We start from the raw sequence: 21400 nt of genomic DNA, 5'->3' as shown, positions 1-21400 counted from the left end.
AAGAAGTTATATATAAACTATATGTAAGTTATAGATATATAAACTAATATAAACAATGGAGGCTGAGATCAGCGCTGGAGAGGGACCCTACATTTGTAAAAGCTAAAAAGAAAAAAAAAACATGAAAGGGAATATATCACAACATATATGGGATGAGGATTATTTGCAACGGACCCACATCACATGTGTCTTCATGTATGCCCCGAGTCAAAGCACCCGCAGATGAACCCTGCCAGATGCAGGCAGGGTTCATTCCTGGCTCTGTGTGCCCACCCACATCTGCACAGCATCTTCTGGGGGAGGGAAACTCTTTCGTACACTGGCTGGGAGGCAAAGGCTGGCTGCCAAGTTTACTTTTCTTTGAATAAATGCTCTCTTGGATTAGCTGTGTGCGGGAGGACTAAAGAAACTGTTAGGGGATTTAGCTGAAACCGTCTTGTAACTCTGTTTTTGGAAGAAAGCAGCAACAACAAAAAAATGAAAGGCAGGAGAGGAAAAACAGCAAGCTAACCGCGCTGGAGATCCCACCTGCCAAATGCCGGCGGAGCAGAGAGCTTGTCCGTCTGTCTGGCTGGTGAGCCCGACGATCACATGCATCCCCGTCCTGCCCCCTCCCTCCGCAGCCCTCCGTCCCGCTGCGCTCCTTGCAACTTTTGCAAAACTAGCCCAAAGCGGAGACATTTTCTGTGGGCAGGCTCCTTTAGCCCTCTGTGTCTCCTGGAGGGGGGTTGCCAGCTGCCAAGGCTCTCTGTTTTCCCTGTTTCCAAATAAAGTTCTGGGACTTGCAGAGGAGATTTCTGCACAAGCAAACGATAATGATTGCCCTTGGCAAGAAAGGCTCATGTTCTTCTCAACTCTGCCTCGCGCTCTGCGCCTTTGGGCTGGTAATGCTGGGGGATGTGTCCCGGGCTGTACCCATGGATGACCAGGATTACTACCTGCAGGAGATTAGCAACAGAGATCATTATTATTCCTTTCCATATCCTGGTGAAGAGTTTTTTCCTTTCACGGAGCAACCTGGAGAGGAAGGACCTGTCCGTGCTGCAGAGACAGAGGAGCACCCAGGGTTCAAACCAAGCAGGAAAGAGTTAAAACCGAAGAAAAGCAACAAAAAAGGAAAATCCATTCTTGAAACTCCACCAGGTAACTTTCCACCTCCTCCTCCAGAGCTTGGAGTCTGCTGAATCTCATGCTGACTGTGACTTTTAGCATTAATGAATATCCAGTTAATAGCAGTCTTGGTAATAATAAAAATAAATGTGCTCATAGTGATGATGACAACACATTAATTTTTAGAATCCCACAGAACAGATCTACGGAACTTTTATAGGCTTTTTAACCCTTTCATCATCCAGTAAACATATTTCAGAGTGGTAATGTGTTAATTATGCTGCACTCTAGCAAATATATGGACTTTTGCTTCTTAATTACACTTGGCACCTGGCTTGCTGTTAAAGCTGCTGTTCTATAAGCAAAAGAAGAGGGACAAATTCCATAGTAAAAGCTGACTGTATGTGGTGACACCTTACTTCATCCTTTGTCGTTTTAATCTAAGAGAGGCTCCTGAATTAATTTTACTTATAAACCTGTGAATTTCTTTGAGATTTCACTTTAAAGCCCTCCAGAGGAAGATACACGAACAAAAATCTTCCTGCAAAAGCCTAAGCCATAACAAGGTCAATTCAATTACTGACCTGTAAAATAAAGAGATTAAACAGGAACAAAAATACCTTATAATAAAAAAGGCCACCCTTAATTCCGTTTTCTATTATCTGCATTCAATTGGACAAAAGCATGCAGTTATTAAAGTTTGCAGAAACTTGATCAGCTTTTACCAGCCAGTTGCTCCCATTAAGAGCTAATTGCACCACCCTGAAAGAAGAGTAATTTTCTTCTGCATTTCCTAAATGCATAGCAGGTACTTCGCTGGTTTGGGACACTTTGGAGTGAGTTTGGCCCACATGATGAACTTTAAAGTTGTAAAATTTGGGGCCAAATCCCACTCCCCTACAGCTGAACTCCCCTTTACTTCGGAAGGAAACTTTTAATGTTAACAGCTGGAACATATGGCACAAAGGTTGCAATTTAGAGCAATTAATAGGTGCAATACAATAAAACAGAGGATCAAGGGTTGTAGAGTGTTACTAACTTTCTCACATCTAGCAGATAGTAAAAAAACTATTTTCAATTTAATGTTAACACTAACAGAAATTAATTAGCCTTTGATTAGCTTTGATCTGAGCTTTTCCAGTAATTAAGAGTGATAAGAAAAACCTTTTCTGAAATCTGGAAAATGGTTTGTGGGGCAGGCAGTCTGAATTGCCGGTGTAACTCAAGGCTGAAATCACAGATGACAGCAAATATACCTTGTCCAGAGGAGCAGGGACCCAGACATCTGTGCCCTTGGCTCTGCCAGAGCCAGGCAGCAGCTTCCCAAGCAGAAGGTACTGCTGTCTAGGTTTATTACCTAACCATTGGGAACACATGGATTTTAAAGCTACCTGATTAGGTACCAGGCTTTTTCTTCTTCAGTGTTGTGGAAACAATACAGATTTCCAGCCTATAGTGGGATGTTCTGCAGTTCAGCTCTGCTTTTGCCTTCCTCATCAGCTTTTTCTCAATTTCCCCAGCACCATGGCTTCACACATACTCCACCAACCATGGAGCACCATGACAGCGATGAGGACAGCATCCAAACTGTGAGGGCAGTGTTCATTTGTCTTTACAGAGAGGAATCTTCCTTGTTCCCCACCCACTGTGCTGAGCACCTTACAGGTGCAAAGAAGGCAGCAGCCATACCAATAGCTACCTCCATCATTGTGGAGCACTCATCCCCTCCAGAACTGCTTTGGTTCATGCGCTGCACTCACAGCAGTAAAAAATTCAAACTATATTACACTGATGACCTACCAGGGAGGATACTGAGTCTGAATTTGGTAATTTCCTAAGAATGTTTGATCTTACAAATGGAATCACATTCATTTTTCTATACAGGAAATTGTGGAATTAGAAAGGAAAAAAAAAAGACCTCCTCAAACCTTCCCCAGAAAACACTCCATTGTGTGCCAACCAATTCACTTATGCAAGTCTCATCTAGTTTACTGCTTTTTGCTTTCGACCCTACCTGGCTCTCTGAGTCCAGGGAGTTATTCTATTTCTGCATTCAGTCAGAAGGGGTCCTTCCTCAGCCTTCTCCTCTTCCTCGGCATAGCCAAGCACAAGGTCAAGGGGAGCATGGGAAAGGCTTGTGATGCACCACCAAAAGCAGCTGGAAATAGCTCAGTCCCTCCTTGCACAGGAGGCACGCACTCTTTTGACACAGCTGAGCTGCCAAGCTCCAAGCTTTCACCAGCCATGTGCAATAAGAGGTTTTAAAGGCTATGAGCTTTTAAAAAAATAGCAAGAGGTACAACAAACAACTGATTCCCTCCACCAAACTTTCACTCCTTGCCCCAGTGCATGGAGACTTGACACCAACTCAACAAACTGGCCCTTAGACTTACTTTAATATGGGAAATGCAGCGTATTTCCTTAGGAGCAGCTGAACTATTTTAACTGAAATAGCCATAATAAGCCCTAAGGCAAACACCCAGCAAAGAGAATGGTTACCATTTGTTAAAGACGCAAGGGAAAACAGGAGGTTTTTAGCAGGAAGTGTCAGGCAATTTTAACTGCAGACAGTGTTAAAAGTTCTGGCTATAATATTTGAAATTTCTCCTTTCTCCTCTGCCAAAGGCAGGGAAGGGCCAGGTCCTGCCAGTGCAGTGACTCCAGTGCTTAGTGCCATGTCACCATGTCACCGGGGATTGGTTTGAAATGAAGATCTGAAAATCTGATCCCTCGCTGAGGTGCCTGAATAATAATATATATCTATAATTTCTCACATTTGGCCTGTTAAGAGGACAGCTAGAAATAATAATAGCAGTTGCCAGACAGATATCCATGAATAGTAACTATAAAACTGGCCGTGTAAGTATGTGTGTCATGTACATATGTGTACATTTAAGTGTTTATACATATATCTGGAACTGGAATGAATTTATTGGACACACAGTAAATACAAAAATTTGATTTTTGTGAGGCTCACTGGCAGCCGGGCATGCGGGATTAATTAATTGTAACAAACAATAGCCTGGCTGGGAGCTGGGATGAAGAAAGCAGAGGACTGGGAATGTGTGATCTGCCCTTTGGCTGAGCAGCTGGTACTGATCAGCCCTAGCTTTGAATCAAAGCTGAAATCAAACATAGCAGTCTGAAGGACACAGCACATAACAGATGACACGGACTCGATTTATTTAAGCTAATAACTGAAGGTGGTGAGAATATAGATATTTTCAATCTGTGAAATATTAATGTAGAAAGAAATCCTATTGATACCAGTGGGGTTGCAGTGGGTTTTTTTTAAAAAAAAGAAGTATTATTAGAATCAATATTTGCAAATACTCCGTTGAAATATCAGTCTGCCTCCTTGCCCTTTAAATGACTCATAAATAAAGTGGTACTAGGTCATCCTTGGAAGGTAAACAGTTGGATTGACAGGCTTCTGTATATACATATTTCTATTTTCTAATTCCATCCTTGTTTGTTTAGGCCTCTATCCAAAGCCCATTCAAATCAGTGGAAAGACTCTTGTTAATGTCAATGTTTTTCTTTTATGAGGCCTTTAATAGAGTTTAATATATGCTGTCTCAGCTATCATCTGTGGGGCAGACCCCTATAAAAGCTTTGGGGGTCTGTCTGCATACACTGAATGGTTTCTGGGGCTGAGGTCCCCACGAACACTGCTCAGTGTTGCACATTGTTCTGGGTCATGACTGAACAGTTCCCTCTGTCAATCCTATTGTGTCCAAATCTGCCACAATTAAATTTGTAATTATTGGATTTGATTTATGAAACTTATACTTGTTATAGTAGTTCTTCTTCTGGCCATACCTCAATTCTTGCTGCCTTTACAAAATAAAGGAGTGATGTTTATTTACATGGCAGTGCTCAGAAAGGGTTTTAGTGCACATCTATCTTATATTTCACAGGTCTTTCAGTGTCTGATCTCTGTGCAATCCAGCGGACATGTCTGTGTAGTAGTCATGATTTCCTTTGTCTTATCTGCTGCTTTCCCCAGGGTTGATGAAACTCTTCAGATGCATCACTGTTTACTTGCCCCATATTTAGGTTTTTTGTCTAATGTTGCTGCCTGTTCAACAATGTAATTCTTAAGGGTTTGGGTTTGTCTCTTTTTTAAATTTATGTAGTGCACAGGAATCTGTTGGATGGGTCAGGATATCATCGGACCAGGTGTCTGAGGAGGAGTCAGCAAGGGAAGGCAGAAAAGGGATAAAATGGCCAATGCAAGAAACCATGAAAACTATTTTGCAGAAAGAATTTGAATGTATAAAAATAAACTGACAGTCTATTAATTGAGGCATGTATCAAGATATGAGATAATGAAGGCTTGGAGAGAGATCAATGAGTGAGTAAGGAGGAAAAGCTGAATCATAGAGATGTTACTCAGGAAAAACTGGAAAGATTTTGTTGCAAAACGGTGAAGAAGACCTGAAGAGAGTATGGAGTTAAAAACATGACAAGTTTATGGTGTTACTGGCATTTGAGTGGTGGATTTGTTCACTAGGAAGAAGATAGGAGAGAGTGATATATAAGACATTGAACTGATAGCTGAAAGCACTTAAGAAGAGGTCACCAAGATACACCAGGTTTCCAGCTAGAACAGGAGGAAACATAGAAGGAAAAGGTAGCCTGTGAATCAGCATGGCCTGCCAAAATTGTGGTTTTGGATGGGATTAGATAGAGCAGAGACGGAAAGATGGGAGATTGAAAATAGTCAGGCAGGCTGAAGGTGGACCTAGAGAGCTGGGCAGAAGTCTAGGAGTAGGGGCAGTCATCAAAGTCAAAGTTTTCCAAAGACATTTGAAGTCCAGCATGTTGGACTTTGCTGGCACATTGAAGATGGGCTAATGCCTCAGAGCTCTGGCTAGGAAGAAGTCATTATAAACATTGGCAAGGTGCCTTTGAGTGGAACAAAAGGGCTGAAAGCCAGATGGGGTGGGTGACTGGTGTGGGTCTGGCAAGGAGCAGATCCAGCAGTGGCTTTCAGCAGCGTGTTTGGGAGCTTAGAGTGAAGTTGTGAAGGGAAATGGGGCAGGAGCTGGAAATACAAAAGAGATTTAGGGAGAACAGGAAACAGACTTTTGGGTTAGGGAACTGAGTCAGAGGGTAGGATGAAGCTTGGGGGATGGCTGTGTGCATGGGCTGGTATTTAAGTGAAGGCTATTAAGTGATAAATGACTCATATAGGAACGAAGAAGAAATAAGCACAGAATTACCCATATTCTGAGTAATTACCAGCACTGTTGTTTTCTAGCCCATTGGTATCCTCTCTCTTAAACCTTGTAGATGGCTTCTATTCCTGAGAAGCTCAGAGAAAGTGGAGCATGCCTGTGACCTAGAATGTAGATTGTAATTTTAAAGCTTTTGTTTAAACTTCTTATCCTATCAACTTTTAAGAACGAGCTCATTGGCCCTAGGTGCACATCCCATGAATTTTAATATGACCTGTATCATGTCCTAATTGCCAGATGTGACAAGCAAAGATGAAAACATATGGCTTGTAATGAGCTTTCTTTCATCTACCAGCTTATATTTTCTCCCCAGCACTTCTACAAATAAGTAGAATAATGAAATGTAAAATAGCTACTCCATTTAAAAGCCAATTCTTTAAAGAATGTTACAGGAAAAGGGGACAAAAGGTGACTAAGAATGAATAATGAGCAATGCCCTCAAAATTGGCCAAACCTTTTTGATTCGTCTTTCCTTATCCATGGCTTCAATGAATAATGTAACATGAGAAACAAAAAATAGAATAAACACATTTGATTATGCTAGAGAAAACCGTTTTCTACGATAATTCTCCTAACAGTCTTCTCTGAATTCAAACTAATTTTTAAGGTGAGAAAAAATACCTCTTTAAAAAAGGGATGATTTCACTGAATAGTTTTTAGTAGTATGAATCTGAGTGTAGACTTGTTCCTGAAGTGCCAGCACATTACCAGTCCCTCATTATTTGAATTCATTCTTGATTTTTAATATTATCCTCTGTTCAGTGAGCTGGCTAGACAGGTCAATCTGATGGTTCACAATCAAATGTCACTTATTCCTTTTGGTTTTGGAATGAAAACTTCTGTCACTTATGTGAACTTAGGCTCTACCAAAAAGATGAAGCAGTGGAAAGTGTGGTGCAGAAGAAGCACTTTCTTGAATTTTCAATGTTTGCACCTTTTCTTCCAGGGATTTTTGAGCTGTGCCCAATTCACTGTCTATGTAAAAAGCAGATCACCAAAACATTTTTTTGTCTGGACATAGAGTTGAGATTTGGTTGTCATATTCACACACAGTGTTGTGCTTATATTATTTATTATATGTTTTATTTATTATTTATTATATCTATTATTATTTTTGTTGTGCTTAACACAAGTGGTTGTGCTTATATTATTTTTATGCAAAGGATGCATCAGATCTGGTCTTCTCGCCAGACGGCTGGTGAGGTGGTGTCTTGTGGTGCTGCGTGCTCTATAAAGCAAGACTTTTTGAAATAAACATATAAATATGTGCCTTTAAAATTAGGTTTTCAGGAACTCAAGGAAAACAGGAACAAGCAAAGCTCTGATGTAGCTGAAATTATTAGCATTTTAAAATCCAGTGATTACACATGCAAAACACTCCATAGCCTTTACTCAGCTCAAACAGCCACCAAGAGAAAACAGGGGTGATAGGAATAATCACTCATGTTAGAAGATGACAATCACTTTTAATCTTTCTGTCCCTGGGACCTACCTTAATGGACAATTTGGTCCTATTTGATTCAATAGGCCCTGAAGCAAAGGCAGTATTTGAGTTTCCTTCATTTGTGTGTGGGATTTTCAGGGATGGTCATGGCCATCATATCTATGCAGTTACATCTCCAATGTAGAAGTTACTTCTCAGTAACCTTCTGGAACATGCTATCCATGCCCAGGCAAGAATAAAGTGCATGGACAATGGAATAAGGGTATTTAGAGGGCACTGTGGCCAGCCCCGAGACAGATATCTAACACTGCTGCCGTCTGATTATTTTTTGTGATGGGGACTTTTTTTCCTGAGACATAGGTGATGCTGATCACAAAGCACCACAGCTACCTCTTTCAAGGGCTTGTCTAGCTTCTGTGGAAACCTTCCTCTGGCTATTTCTGTTGACTTCAAAAGGTGTTTTGTGGGGTTTCTACATATCTGACCAAGTAATGAAAAACAGCTACATTAAACTGTTAGTAAAATACACTGCAATATTAATTCATTACTTCTGATGCAAATTCATTTCTAATTTCCTTGTAGCACAGCAAAAGAAACACTTAGGATTCCATTCCCCGGTTGTTTTATCATCCCAATGTGGTGAAGAACAGGGTAACCTGTGTGTCTGCTATGTGCTGGAATGGCTGGAGCACCATCAGAGAGGAGCAAGGCATTTTATTCTTCGCGCAGTCACCAGGCAGTGTTAAATCAACTTGGCAGGTGTAAAAGGAAAATTGTTTCTCTTTTCTACCCATAGCTAAAATTGGCAACAAGAAAAAGGTGAGAAAAACAAGAAGGGAATGAAGAGATGCCAGATGGTGACTCTCAGAGTCAGAGTGCCTATGAAGATACCAGAGGAAGTATGTGGGGATCATTTAATGCATCTTTGGAGTCCTTGGGTTTAGCTGATAATCTCTCTAGCCTTGTTTGAATTAAATTACAAAGGATGGTCTGGTGAGTCTGCTGATAGATATCTAAGCCTCTTTTGGACATAAAATAGTTCCCTTCTGGTGGGTAACATGCACTGGCAAGCATGGACTTGTACCATGCTATTATAGGTTAAATAGAGATGAGGAAAGATTTCATTCCATATTTCCACAGTAATCTACATCATTGTTCTAAATAAAAAGAGGCTTTAAAGTGACTTTCTGATTCTGGAGGGTTGTTTAAAGGAGCTGTCTTAAAAATGGGAACCAGGCCAAATACACTGTAAAGTATATTTTACAAGAATGCCTTGTAAAAAATTACATGAGATACTACTGATATGTCAGAGCTGGAGGAACACATTTTACTCTTGGTTTAGGAATAGTGAATGATTTTCTATTCCAATACATGAGTGAACCCCAAACCTGCTTTTCATGGTCTGTGTGGGGCTGCAGTGAACTGCATCCACTGGGGTTTGATACTGCAGAAAACCACAAAAAAGTTGGCAAGCTTCAGCAGACCGTAGTGACTTCCAGTAACTATTGCTCATGGGTAAACTCTAATATCTGATTTAGTAGTGAAAGCACCCAGATACAGTATTAATCCTCTGTTTACTTGTGGTTATTTATGGTATAGGAATTGTTTACAGTTCAGGTCTGTAAATAATAGTAAATAATACAGTTCTACACCTGCTTTCAAACATTAGCAGGATGCTAATGCTGCTGCATCCAACAGTCCAAACAAGGAATGTAATAAAAGTTGTTCTATATGTAAATTAAACATAGCTCAGGTACTGGCAGCTTACACTTCCTTTTACTTTTTTTCTGCTACACAGTGTACCTACTCTGTAGTTTCTAGCTACCAACATGGAAAATATTACTTTCAAAGTGAATAGCGTACCTGATTAATTTAGCTCTTTTTATTTTTTTTTTTTTTGGTTATTCACTTAAAGATCTATTTGGGGGTTTATCTTTCTTTTTCATTAGCATGAATTGCCTGACAGACTTCTTGTATGACTATACGTCAGCCTTGGGCTGCTTGTGTATTATGTGAGATATGTACACAGCAATAGTAGTATTCTGCCATAATCAGCGTGACTCCCAAGGACCAAGTTCAACTAACAACACAACTTAAATTTTCATGAAGTCAATATTAAAGGGTTAAGTGCATTTTTAGAGTTGTAAACTTCTAAAAATACAGGAGTTTTGAAAGAGGTGTGGTCTTATGCTCAAGATGACAGATTAGAATCTAAGAGAGAAGCTCCTGTTCTTAGGAATATGGCCACAGCTAGTTACCATTTTGGTAGTGGTGATTGAAGCTGTAGTTGATCTTTCTCTATTCCACCCATTGTGGGTTAATACAAATATCAAAATAATCATCAGGGCAGGATTTATCATCCCCTAGCCCTTCAGCTGGAGAATCATGCTTATCTATCTTTGTTCTCCAAACGTCCTTCTGAGCTTTATGAAAAGAGGAGTATCTTCAGCAGTGTGGGCTGAGAGCACCTGTGTGCCTCGGTAGCTTGATGTTCAGCAACTTCCCCTGCGAGGTGTGTGTTCACATCAGCAATGAGAGTGCTTTAGCCATCTGGGCAAATGCCTGACATCAGATAAAGGGAAACACCCTGTTCCGTTGCCACGTCTGGTGGCCATGTTTCACCCAGAGCCTGGAGTGCTGGACAAGTTCACAGTGTACTGATCTGTTCCGGAGATGTGGACAGACAAACGCTCAGTTTTGAATCCTAGTACATGGCATCTTCACCATCCAGAAAGAGACACTACTGGATACGCTAGGTACAGCATTCAGCTTTTCTATAATGGGACTTGGTTGGTTTAAGCACCAGAGTCCTGTATTCAGCTTGTTCTTATTTCTTTTGGACCTCAACAGCTCATCCAGACAATGGCTAACAGAGCTTCCTAAATCTGATTTCCTTTCTAGATTATGGGGTTGAATGCTTCCTGTAGATCATTTCTTCCTCACACTCCCACACGTCATAAATTCAGTAGTTTTCTTGTCATTTCCCTTCTTTTTGGCTCTACAAGGTTGATCCTCCTGGCTGGGGCCAAAAGCGGAACCTGAGGGGGAACCCCAAAAGTCCCTGCTTGAGTTCCAGAGTATTCTCTGGCCTACAGAGGGGGTCAAGAGGCCTGAAGTCTCCATTTTCCCCGATTTGCCTTTTACCTGTTTCCTCATATGAACTTTAGAAAGCAAAAGTGTCTCCCATTTCAAAGGGAGTTATGTTTGACAAGAGAGTACAGAGTGAGAATAAGTATCTCCTTCCTCTAACACATCCAAGATTACTGTAAACTGCCCAAGTGCATTAATCATCACAGTGTACTGGGAGACCGTGTTGTTTGCAATGGGAGCAACTGAAAAACCTCTTTCTCATTCTTTCCCAGAAATCAGAGTATTTTTATGTTCTCCTCTTCAGAGATACAATGTTTTATGGTGACAGGTTTATGGCTCCTCTCTACTGTCAGCGTTCACCTAAAACATCTGTCAAATGAAGGGAAAAGTTCAAAGTATCTTAGATGATCCAACCTCAAAACTGGATGTAAGGATTCCCTACCACCACCATTATGACCAGCCCTTATGCCAGCTTTGGCTTCAACACACTCTTTTTTCCCCAAGAGAATTTGCAATAGTGTAATGAGTTTGCCCCATACACCTGACAGAGAATGTCTGAACATAGGACCAGACTACAACCCTCCCAAAGATTCATCATAAGCTTAAAGCAGAAATTTTCATTTCAGCCAACCAACCTTTCACATGCGATTGTCTAAAAGTAGAACTTAAAACTTCAGCCTTTGACAAGATGATTTTTCTCTTTTTCCTCCTAACTGCTTATGCACTGAGAAGTTACAGAGAACATTTCAGAAACAGTTAGAATGATGTTTGCCGTCACAACCTGGATGACAAGTACCTTACCCCAAAGGATACAGCCAGTTTTATCCCACAGAGTATTTAAACCTCACTGCCTTTACATTATTTAAATTCCAAGCAAAAATTCCAATACTCTGCTAAAAGTATGTCTGGGTTATATACAGCCTATACACAAAGCTGGAGAGAGGGCTGGAATTTCCCTGGGTAAGTCCAGACTTGGATCTGCTCCAGGACACAGGTGACACAAGAGCGTGGGGACATGCACCGTCTGCAGTGCATGCCACTGGGGCTGGAGGCTTCCCCTAAGGTGAGGCAATAGCTCTTATGCTGCTGGTGAATAGAGGGCTGGGAGAGGAGAGGAGAGGGGAGGGGAGAGGAGAGGAGAGGAGAGGAGAGGAGAGGAGAGGAGAGGCGAGGGGAGAGGAGAGGAGAGGCGAGGAGAGGCGTGGAGAGGCGAGGAGAGGAGAGGAGAGGCGAGGAGAGGCGTGGAGAGGCGAGGAGAGGAGAGGAGAGGCGAGGAGAGGAGAGGCGAGGAGAGGAGAGGAGAGGAGAGGAGAGGAGAGGAGAGGAGAGGAGAGGAGAGGAGAGGAGAGGAGAGGAGAGGAGAGGAGAGGAGAGGAGAGGAGAGGAGAGGAGAGGAGAGGAGAGGCGAGGCGAGGAGAGGAGAGGCGAGGAGAGGAGAGGCGAGGAGAGGAGAGGCGAGGAGAGGAGAGGAGAGGAGAGGAGAGGAGAGGAGAGGAGAGGAGAGGAGAGGAGAGGAGAGGAGAGGAGAGGAGAGGAGAGGAGAGGAGAGGAGAGGAGAAGAGAGGAGAGGAGAGGAGAGGAGAGGCGAGGCGAGGCGAGGCGAGGAGAGGAGAGGAGAGGAGAGGAGAGGAGAGGAGAGGAGAGGAGAGGAGAGGAGAGGAGAGGAGAGGAGAGGAGAGGAGAGGCGAGGCGAGGCGAGGCGAGGAGAGGCGAGGCGAGGCGAGGCGAGGAGAGGTGAGGAGAGGAGAGGAGAGGAGAGGAGAGGAGAGGAGAGGAGAGGAGAGGAGAGGCGAGGAGAGGAGAGGCGAGGCGAGGAGAGGCGAGACGAGGAGAGGTGAGGAGAGGAGAGGAGAGGAGAGGAGAGGAGAGGAGAGGAGAGGAGAGGAGAGGAGAGGAGAGGAGAGGAGAGGAGAGGCGAGGCGAGGAGAGGCGAGGCGAGGCGAGGAGAGGCGAGGCGAGGAGAGGAGAGGAGAGGAGAGGAGAGGAGAGGAGAGGAGTAGCAAGAGCCACCAGGGTCCAGCACATACCCCAGCTAAGATAAAAATTGCTTACAGCTTTTTTGGCAGGTATTTTTTTCCTCAGGCTTCTCTGGATGCCTTTGGATCCCAGCAGAGGACTGCAGTCCAAAATTCTTGCAGGATCCTCAGATGAGTGTCTGGCATCTGGTCCAGTTCATTTGCATCAGGTATTTCATTAGATATATGTAAGTAGCAAAAAGAGGCCCCAAAAAAATCTTGTTTCCATCTTGTAGTGGAACAGATGTTTGGGAGATCATATATAGAGGCAGAAAGCTGTAAGTCTTCTTCCAGAGACCCTTGAAAATGCTGACGAAGTGAGCCCAGGTATGGCAAAGGCCCAGAGATAGGTAGGATGCATGAGGCTGAGAGAATAAAAATCGATAAATTCCTCAGCTGCCAAACTTGCAGCCCAGGAGGAATGAGGGTTGAGGTATCTGGTCACTGATATCATGAGGTATAGCATCTGTTCTCTGCCTGAATGACTGAATTCTTTATTTAAAAAGAGAAGAAAATATGAAGAGTAATATACTATTGATCTAATTTTTCTGCAAAACTACTGCTTTTGCTTGGGATCTGAAGACACTTCTAGAAAAGAGGAGAAAAAAAAAGGATGATGTCTGTCTGCAAGCAATAGTTCAAGTCCACCGTGAACTAAGAGCAAAGTTCTCAACCAGTAGATGAAGGCATGCAGTGTTATTTTAAACTATTACATGAAAAGGGGCGAAAAAAAGTCTCGTAGGTCTACTTTCTAAATAATCCAAATCATGACGAAGGCTAGTAGCATGTGGAATACAAAATATTGCAGGCACATCTGAATTGTTTGATATTGCTAATATGCAAACAGAAAATAGGTACTTGGGGTTTCTGATGCTTGAATACTAGTCAAACGGCAATCGTACTGACTGATTGAGTAAGGGCCCCTACATTCTTACAAGAGGAATAGAATGGGAAACTTTTCAAAATATGATAAAAAATGCAAGCATGGAGTTATGTGGCTAAAATGCCACAGAGTTCTTTGAGAAAGTGGAAAGAAAATAGCACAAATTATTCCTCTGCAAAACCATTCCATATTTCTGTTCATTAATCCTGAATCAGATTTTTCTCCTCCCAATTAGGAAGTTGAAAAATGGGGGTGGGAGGGGTGGGGAGTGGGGCAGGGATGGGGGAATTTTGCTTCAGGGAAGCTTGCCTTGAAGCTTTCTCTATTCCACCTCTTTTCAAGTGCAGGGTACTTTTGCTTACTAAATACCCCCAGCTCTGGTGAGTGGGAAGGAGAATGGGCTCTCCAAGGCAACAGCCATATTAATAATAAGTCCCAAATCATAGCCTGCACTTTTCACATTAGCGCATTCATGTTTTGCAGTGGAGACAAGGGCTCTGTTGGTGCCAACATGGGCTATTGCTAGCACGGCACTAACCTCATGGGGCAAGTAGTATAAATTAAGGTTAATTTGAATGCTTTCCTGGGCAGTTCTCTTGAGGTCTACAGGCTGGCAAGTGCATTGCCTTCAGTTCAGGTCTTTGGTCTTTCAGACTTGAGCGAGCACACACACATGCAATTTTAAACTCACTAATAACTCACATTTTGTATCATTTAAAGCTTCTGACACACTTTGCTTTGAATCAGTGAAACCTCCTGCGTGCTAAATGTTTAGCCTGTGATTATGAGCTTTTGCTGGACCAGGGCTAAATTGTTAAACAAAGCAGAAAAGATGTTTAGACAGAATGAATTTTGGGAATCTTTTGTGGGCTGCATAAAGCTACAAGATCGTAGGAAGCTGGAATAAGGAGGAAGGACCTCTGAACACTCAGTCATTTGAGTTGGAGAAGTGCCCACCCTTTGAGATGTTTGTCTGAACCTTGCTTGAACTGTTTCAGTTCCTTCACTCTGTAAGTTGGAGCTGGAGCTTCATAAGACCTTCCCTGCTGAACCTCCAGTTCTTCCCTCCGATCAGATTAGAAAATCAAGAGCCATGGTATTTTTAGCATTTCTCTTTCTGTGGGCAGGAACCTCAGAGGCTGAAATACTGAGCGCTCAAAATTTAAAAGATATTCACTGAGCTTTTAAAACCACAGAAGCCTGGTGCTTGCTTGGTCTGGGGGCATTTTTTAAAATTATTGGTTTTAGTTCCCTAAATTGGCTTTTCCATGACTAGCTTGAGGGCAGGTAGCAAGGGGGAAGTAAAATGGATGGACTATGGTATGTGCCATTGCCTTTTTGGTAATGAACATCTGAAAGCTAAAAAGTCATCTGGAAATTGAAATCCTTTGGGAACTTGAGCAAAAGCTCTTGGGAAGCACAGCTGGTGAAATGTGGGAAAAGGAGACCCTGACTGCAGAGCGAGAATGTGCTTTCTGAGTTCCTTACAAATCATGCCTTTTCCAGAAATTACTTTAGGGAATAATTAATTGCCTGTGCAAGCTGAGCTTTGTGCTTAGATTTCTTCATCGATGGTGCATTTTCCAGTGGAATTCCTGCACTGCCCTGGGGTTTGTGTCCCCACAGGGAGACCAAACACTGGTCACAGACCTGTTCCCAAGGGAAGCATCCCTCCTGCACCCCTCCCTGTACCCCAGCAATTCCAATCCTCTGATCTTTAGCCTTTTTCCATTATTTTCCCCCTTTTTTTTCCTTTTTCTTTCTTTCTTTTTTTTTTTTAATAAGGGTAGTCACATTTCAATCCAGGCCAAGGTTGATTTTTGCAAATCTTAGGGATTTAATTGTTTCCTGAAGTTTTACTTCCTTTTGCTTTGAAGTCTAAAATACTCTGCTTTCAGGGTGCTTCTCGAGGATGCAACAGCTTGGACATAGGGTGTTTTAAAGGAAAGAAGAAAGATCTGTTATATGAGTTCCTAAATGTTTTGCTTTTCAGGACTTCTGGGTATATCCAAAGAACCTCCAATTATTTTCTATGTGCACTTGGCCAACTTTTCATCCCTTAATTAGAACAGTCTTCCACTGTTTGGGACTTTAAATGTATTAGCCACTTCTGACTTTTTAGCACTGTCTTAGAGCAACGCTTGAATCATCAACCAGGCAATTAGAAAATAAGAAGTCCATCAAAAAGAATATTTAAATGAAAAGCAAACAAGCCAATGAAACTTATTTTTTCTTCTGCTGTGCTCTGGAAAATACAAACTGACTCCTTTTTCTGGTCTGCAAAGGGGCACAAAGTTTGAGTTCAGGTTAATTGTAACCACACAACTTTCTTTTGAAATCATTGTCTGAGCAATAGCTCCAGGCACTACAGTGACTTCTATGCTTTATAAGAAGTGTTTGTTTTTATTCATTCCTCTTATTATTTCATATGAAATAATAACAACAGATGTGATTTTAGAAAATGTATAAAAGTCTAAACTCACTGCTAGAGCAGACGCACCAGGTCTCTATAAAAACTGAGACTTACAATTTATAAAGGTTTTAAAACCAAGTTGGATTGATTTTAGGTATTTCCTGTCACAGGCTCTCTATATAGGTCAAGTATTTAGCCCAGATGTGCAACCTGGAGGAGGGCTAGGCAGCCACTGAGACCAGCCTGTGCAGGGTGATGCCTCTGAAGCTTGAGCAGTTGCTCCCACCCCCTCAGTGATGTTCCCTTGTCGTGGGCAGCGCAGTTACTGCTGCGAGAGGAGGGATGTTAATTGCAAGGGGTATAAGCACAGCTGGGTGCTGGGGTATGGTGGGTGACTTGGCAATCTCTGCTGAAGTCGTCAGCTCGCCTTTGAGGGTCTTGTTGCTTGTGCGTGGAGGTGTGTTTGCAATGATGTGGTTGTCTACATGAAGAAGAGGCAATTTTTAATGTCAATTCTGATTAGCAGCATATTCTTTGGAAAGATTTAAAATTGGCAAAGATAGTTTTTCACAAAGCAGCAGGGGAGGAATGACTCTCAGAAAGATCACCCAGTACTAGGTCTCACCGCAGATACAGGCTACTTCTATTCTACATCCTATTGGTAAATGTGTATTTTCAGTTTTAATCATGAAAAAATGAAAGATGGTATTTCAACTCACACCTAAGGTGACTAATGACTGTCTGCTGCCTAAAGGCATAGCTCATACTACTTCATCATGCTGGCTCTGGAGTTTGCTGGCTCCCATCAAGAGCTAAGTCAGAAAGCTAAACAGCTTACTAGGAAACCCAAAACTGAAGAGCAAAGTGATTCTCTCTTCATCCCTGATTTACTTGTGTTAGGCTTTGGACTGCTTCATGAAAGGAAGCTAACGCATCTGTTTCAATATCATACACCAGGTTTTCCACCTTATAGAAAAGTAAAAGAAATACAGTTTGGTCTCTGCTAGAGCCAAACTTGATTAAAAGTTGAATAATGTTAAGTAGTGCTGACCGGGAAGTGGCTGATTTCAGTCTTTCTCAAGTGTAAATTTAGTTCTTAGGAATGGAGGTAACTATAGTAGTGGCGATAAAATTTAATGGCTCGTCAGTACTAATGAGACCTCCTTCACAATCTCTCAAGTTTTTGCTGCTCTATGTGTGAGGGCTTCCTGCGTGTGCAAGGGGGAGTGCAAAGGTGAAAACTGGGTCATATCAGAGTGGTGCCACCTATTTCAGGGAAATTAGGTGGTTTTAGAGAACTGCTGAAGCTGTTCATGTGTATTTCACCACTAGGGCTACTATAGCCCCTGGTATATAATTCTGATCCTCCTGTTAGAGCGTATACAGCCGCTTTCCTATGTCCTCCCACTTGGATACTTCACTTGTGCAGCCTGGGATCCCTGTTTTGTTCCAAAAGGGTAGCTCTGCTGCAAAATCCTTAAAGCTGACAGAATTCATGGTAGGTGCATGTTTCCAGGGCCCAGAGTTATGGAAAATTTCTAGGTTATGTATGTTTAAGGAATTTCCTGACTATGCTGTCACTCTACAACTGCATAGTGAATGTGCTATACCTAAATATGGATATATTTATTTCTGTATAAAGTTGCTACTACAGCTTTCATAGAGGGGGAGGAAAATAATTGCGCCATAAGCCAATTTTATACTCAAACAACTGTTTTTATGCAGCTGTACTATTTTTGGTAAAATACACTTAAATGGAATTGTTAAAGTGGTTAAACTTTAGCACTTTAAAGGTGTCTCATTTATAGGGCCAGGGTAGTATCTTAAGAGAGTAGCTATTTTCTGTCTTGATTTTCTATTTGTTAATAGTATTCCAAGTTTCAGTGTTTATTTTTACTGGCTACAATTAGTGTTCTTATTGTAGAACCTTTGGTCTTGCAGTACACCTCAGTGATTCAATATTTTAAGCTATTTCTGGCACGAACACGTTGGACAGATATGCGTTTTTAATGGTAATTTTAGTCCTATATCCAGCCACTGTGCGAGCAGTCTGCCTCCATCGTTTGGCTAAGTCTATTTGTTTGGCTCTGGAGAAAAAAGGATGGTTCTCATTTTTGATGGCTGTATTCAGTTTTGTGGCTTTAGCTGGAATTACAAAAAGTCTTCATCCTGTGCTTCAGAAAAACATCAGAGGAGATATTTTAAAATTAATAGCACAGAAGCCAGCCTTAGTCAAAACTCATAATAAAAAGTTGAGAATTGATATGATATCTTTCAGGCTGTATTTTTTAGGTCATTAAAGGGAGTGAAATGTCTTTTTCAGAGCAAATAAACACACATATTCCTTTGTAGAGGGAGTAGAGGATTTGTCAGTTTTGGGTACAACTGAGGGGGTACCTTGTACTACCAACCTCTGGAAACCTTTCCTGGGGCTATGCCTACAGTGATACTTAATGTCCCCGTATGCTGATGATCTGCACTGAATACATCTTGTACTGGCATAATTCCTTTTGTTAATGGCCTGGATGCCATGACCAGGTTTGCAATATGATTCCCACCCTGTCCTTTCCCATGTCAGCTCAGCAAGGTGGTGTTCCCACGGGCAGCGAGGCAGAAACTCTGCCATCCCTGCCTGCACCTCCCTTTCCTCTGCCTTTCTCTTCTTCTAAAGAGGTGTGGGGAAAGAGAGGTGAAGCCAGATGAAGACATGCAAGAGCTATGGAAAATGTTTCCATACCTACCCACCTTTTCACCTGAAGGAGTCTGTTTCCTGCAGGCATGTATGGGTATGGTTGCTTCTTCTCCCTGAGCAGAAAGACCACAGGCACCAAAAAACAGAGCCAGGAGGAAAAATGGAAAATGCTTCTTGTGCCCAAGCATGCTAATTTTGTACATGTGGGATCAGGCTCCTTTTTTGTCCATGTCATAAATCGCGTCATCTCCTACGCAGGCTGTATGATGGCAGCAGTAGGCAGCTCAGGGAATATCTATGGTATCTGGAGTTTAGATGAGCCTCCTGAGTCTGAAATCTTGGCCAGAAAACTCCCAGAGAACAGGCTTTCTGGAAATTCCTGCTTCTAGCTGTGCCAGGAATAATAGAAGCTCTTCCTGCTAAATGTGCTGTTTTGTTGCATCTAGAACCAGCCGCAGCCTGGGTTTGTGAGGGAACAAATATGAGAAAAGTAATGAAAGAAAAAAAAGTATACTTTCTGAATCTCAGAAATGTTTGGTTTCACGTCACACCCGACCTAAAGGATCAAGATAATTCTTATTTTATTCTTTATGTGTCTTTAATTGCTGAAATTTCCCTCAACTCAAGCAGGAAAAGAGACACTTTTACCCTTGCATAGTCTGTATCCTGCAACTTCTCAAGTAACTGTTGTTCCCGATCCTGCTGGCTGGTGCACAGTGTTCAGGTGGCGTAAAGAAAGCACAGGAGTGTTCGGTGTCTTTGCACCGCAGGAGGGCTCTGTGTGTCACTGGTATGGTGAGGACACAACGCTGGTGGCCTTGAAACCACCTCAGGGCTTTCACTCTTGTCTGCTGCCACTGACTCCAGTGGACACCTTCCCTGTCCAGGACTGGCCTTGTGCCATCAGGCAGGAGCTATTTGCAACCTCTCTGTGACTACCTCCTTTCCTAAAGAGTGAGTTCAATACTTGAAGCATGGGTAGTGTGGGACACATGAAAAACCATTGCAGAAAATCTTCTGCTGAGACTCCTAGCAGGGAAAGGAATGTGTTTACCTGGAAGACAAAGCAGTGCCTAGCAAGCAAGCTAGGATTAAAAAGTACCTCCCTCTACCACAGGCTACAAGGCTGTCAAAACACAGCTCCTTGGTCCAGAGGCAGCCGCTGAAGAAGGTGGTTGCAAAGAAGAGGCATATCTGATCATCAAAAGCAGCCCTGAGCTATCAGATGAGTAACATTTGTGGGACCCTCACTCGGGCTTTGCCCTCACCTAGAGCCCATAAAATTGTTCCTCCTGATTTAAGGAGGCTTTGTGTCTGACCTCTAACAGAGCTGGGTTTTGTGGCTTCTAACCTAAAGTGTTTGTGGCTTTTTTTTTTAATCTTCAACAGCAACCATAAGGATAAAAGTATGTTGCAGTGCTGTGATAAATATTGCTCTTTCCCTCTGAGAGAAGTCCCTGACGTCTTAAACCCCCATGCAGTATTTGTTGCTTGTCCTAGAAAAATATACAGCTTTGATGCAACATTAGAGAACAATTAATGTTGTCTTAGGACAGAAAATTTTGGCATCAATTTAATCCTTTATTTGATATATGATCTGGGACTGTAATTCAGTTCTTTAACTTCTATATAGGGGATTTGTTGTAAGTGCACATTGCTTGCTTTGTTCTTTTATTGCCCTGGGAATGGGTTTATAAGAAACAGCAAATAAAAGCAAACTGTGTGTGCTCGAAGAACCTTCACCTGCCTGTACTGCTTCAATTAATCTGGGGTGCATGGTGGCCTGAATTCAGGCCAGAAAAGAAACTAGTATGTATTGCTAGCAACACTTTGGACGTGAGCAAAGTCAGAAAACCACTCAGACTGAAATGCATGGACCTGTTTCCAGGGAAAAGCTGGGCCACACCAAGTATAGAGTGTGATTCATGAACATCTGTGGAAATTTCACACTTCCACAATCATATTGTCAAAACAGCAAAATTTAGCTAGACCACGCTTCCCCCACAAATGTCCTGAGACTGTAAATATAACAAATTATTTAGAAATCAGAGAACTTTGTTCTGTTTAACTCAGCCCCCACAAAGGCTGTCCGTCACAGCAAAGCAATCAAAAGATATTTTCAGCAAATAGCAGGTCAGCAGAAATGTGTTTTTACTGTTATTTCACCTTCCAGGTTCACTGCAGAATTAAAATTCTTTGCAGACCTGTGACCTAAGCATTAGTTGTGACAAGGGACTTAGCCAGCCAGAGTTTCCATTAAAAGCTTCTGCTGTTGGGAGATGAATTATCAAACATACTTTTCATAGGAAAATTTCTAAAGTTAGCTATAAGGGTAAAATTTATTATATTGAACTCACTAAGATTTTTTGCCCAAGACGATAAATATCTAGAATAGTATTAATAGTATAATAACTGTTAAAGCCTTCATCCCCCAAAATATAGGTTTGATTTTGTGCTTAACTTACCTATATCATAGCTTCACAGATTTGCACCTTCTTCGTTAACTATAT

General features: G+C 42.1%; 1 protein-coding gene across 1 annotated transcript in view; it reads left to right on the top strand.

The window, feature by feature from the left end:
- The first annotated feature begins 456 nt into the window (after window positions 1–456).
- CPXM2 (carboxypeptidase X, M14 family member 2) overlaps window positions 457–21400 on the top strand; it is a 79303-nt gene continuing 58359 nt past the window's right edge. Inside the window, exon 1 of the mRNA XM_075107636.1 lies at window positions 457–1143. Within this exon, the coding sequence (XP_074963737.1) occupies window positions 816–1143 (328 nt within the window). The 5' untranslated portion in view covers window positions 457–815. The remainder of the gene's footprint in view (window positions 1144–21400) is intronic.

This window comes from Phalacrocorax aristotelis, chromosome 12 (assembly GCF_949628215.1).
Source record: "Phalacrocorax aristotelis chromosome 12, bGulAri2.1, whole genome shotgun sequence".
NCBI classification, from domain to species: Eukaryota; Metazoa; Chordata; class Aves; order Suliformes; family Phalacrocoracidae; genus Phalacrocorax; species Phalacrocorax aristotelis.
Note: the sequence above shows the minus strand (reverse complement) of the source record. Positions and strands in the feature narration are given on the sequence as shown.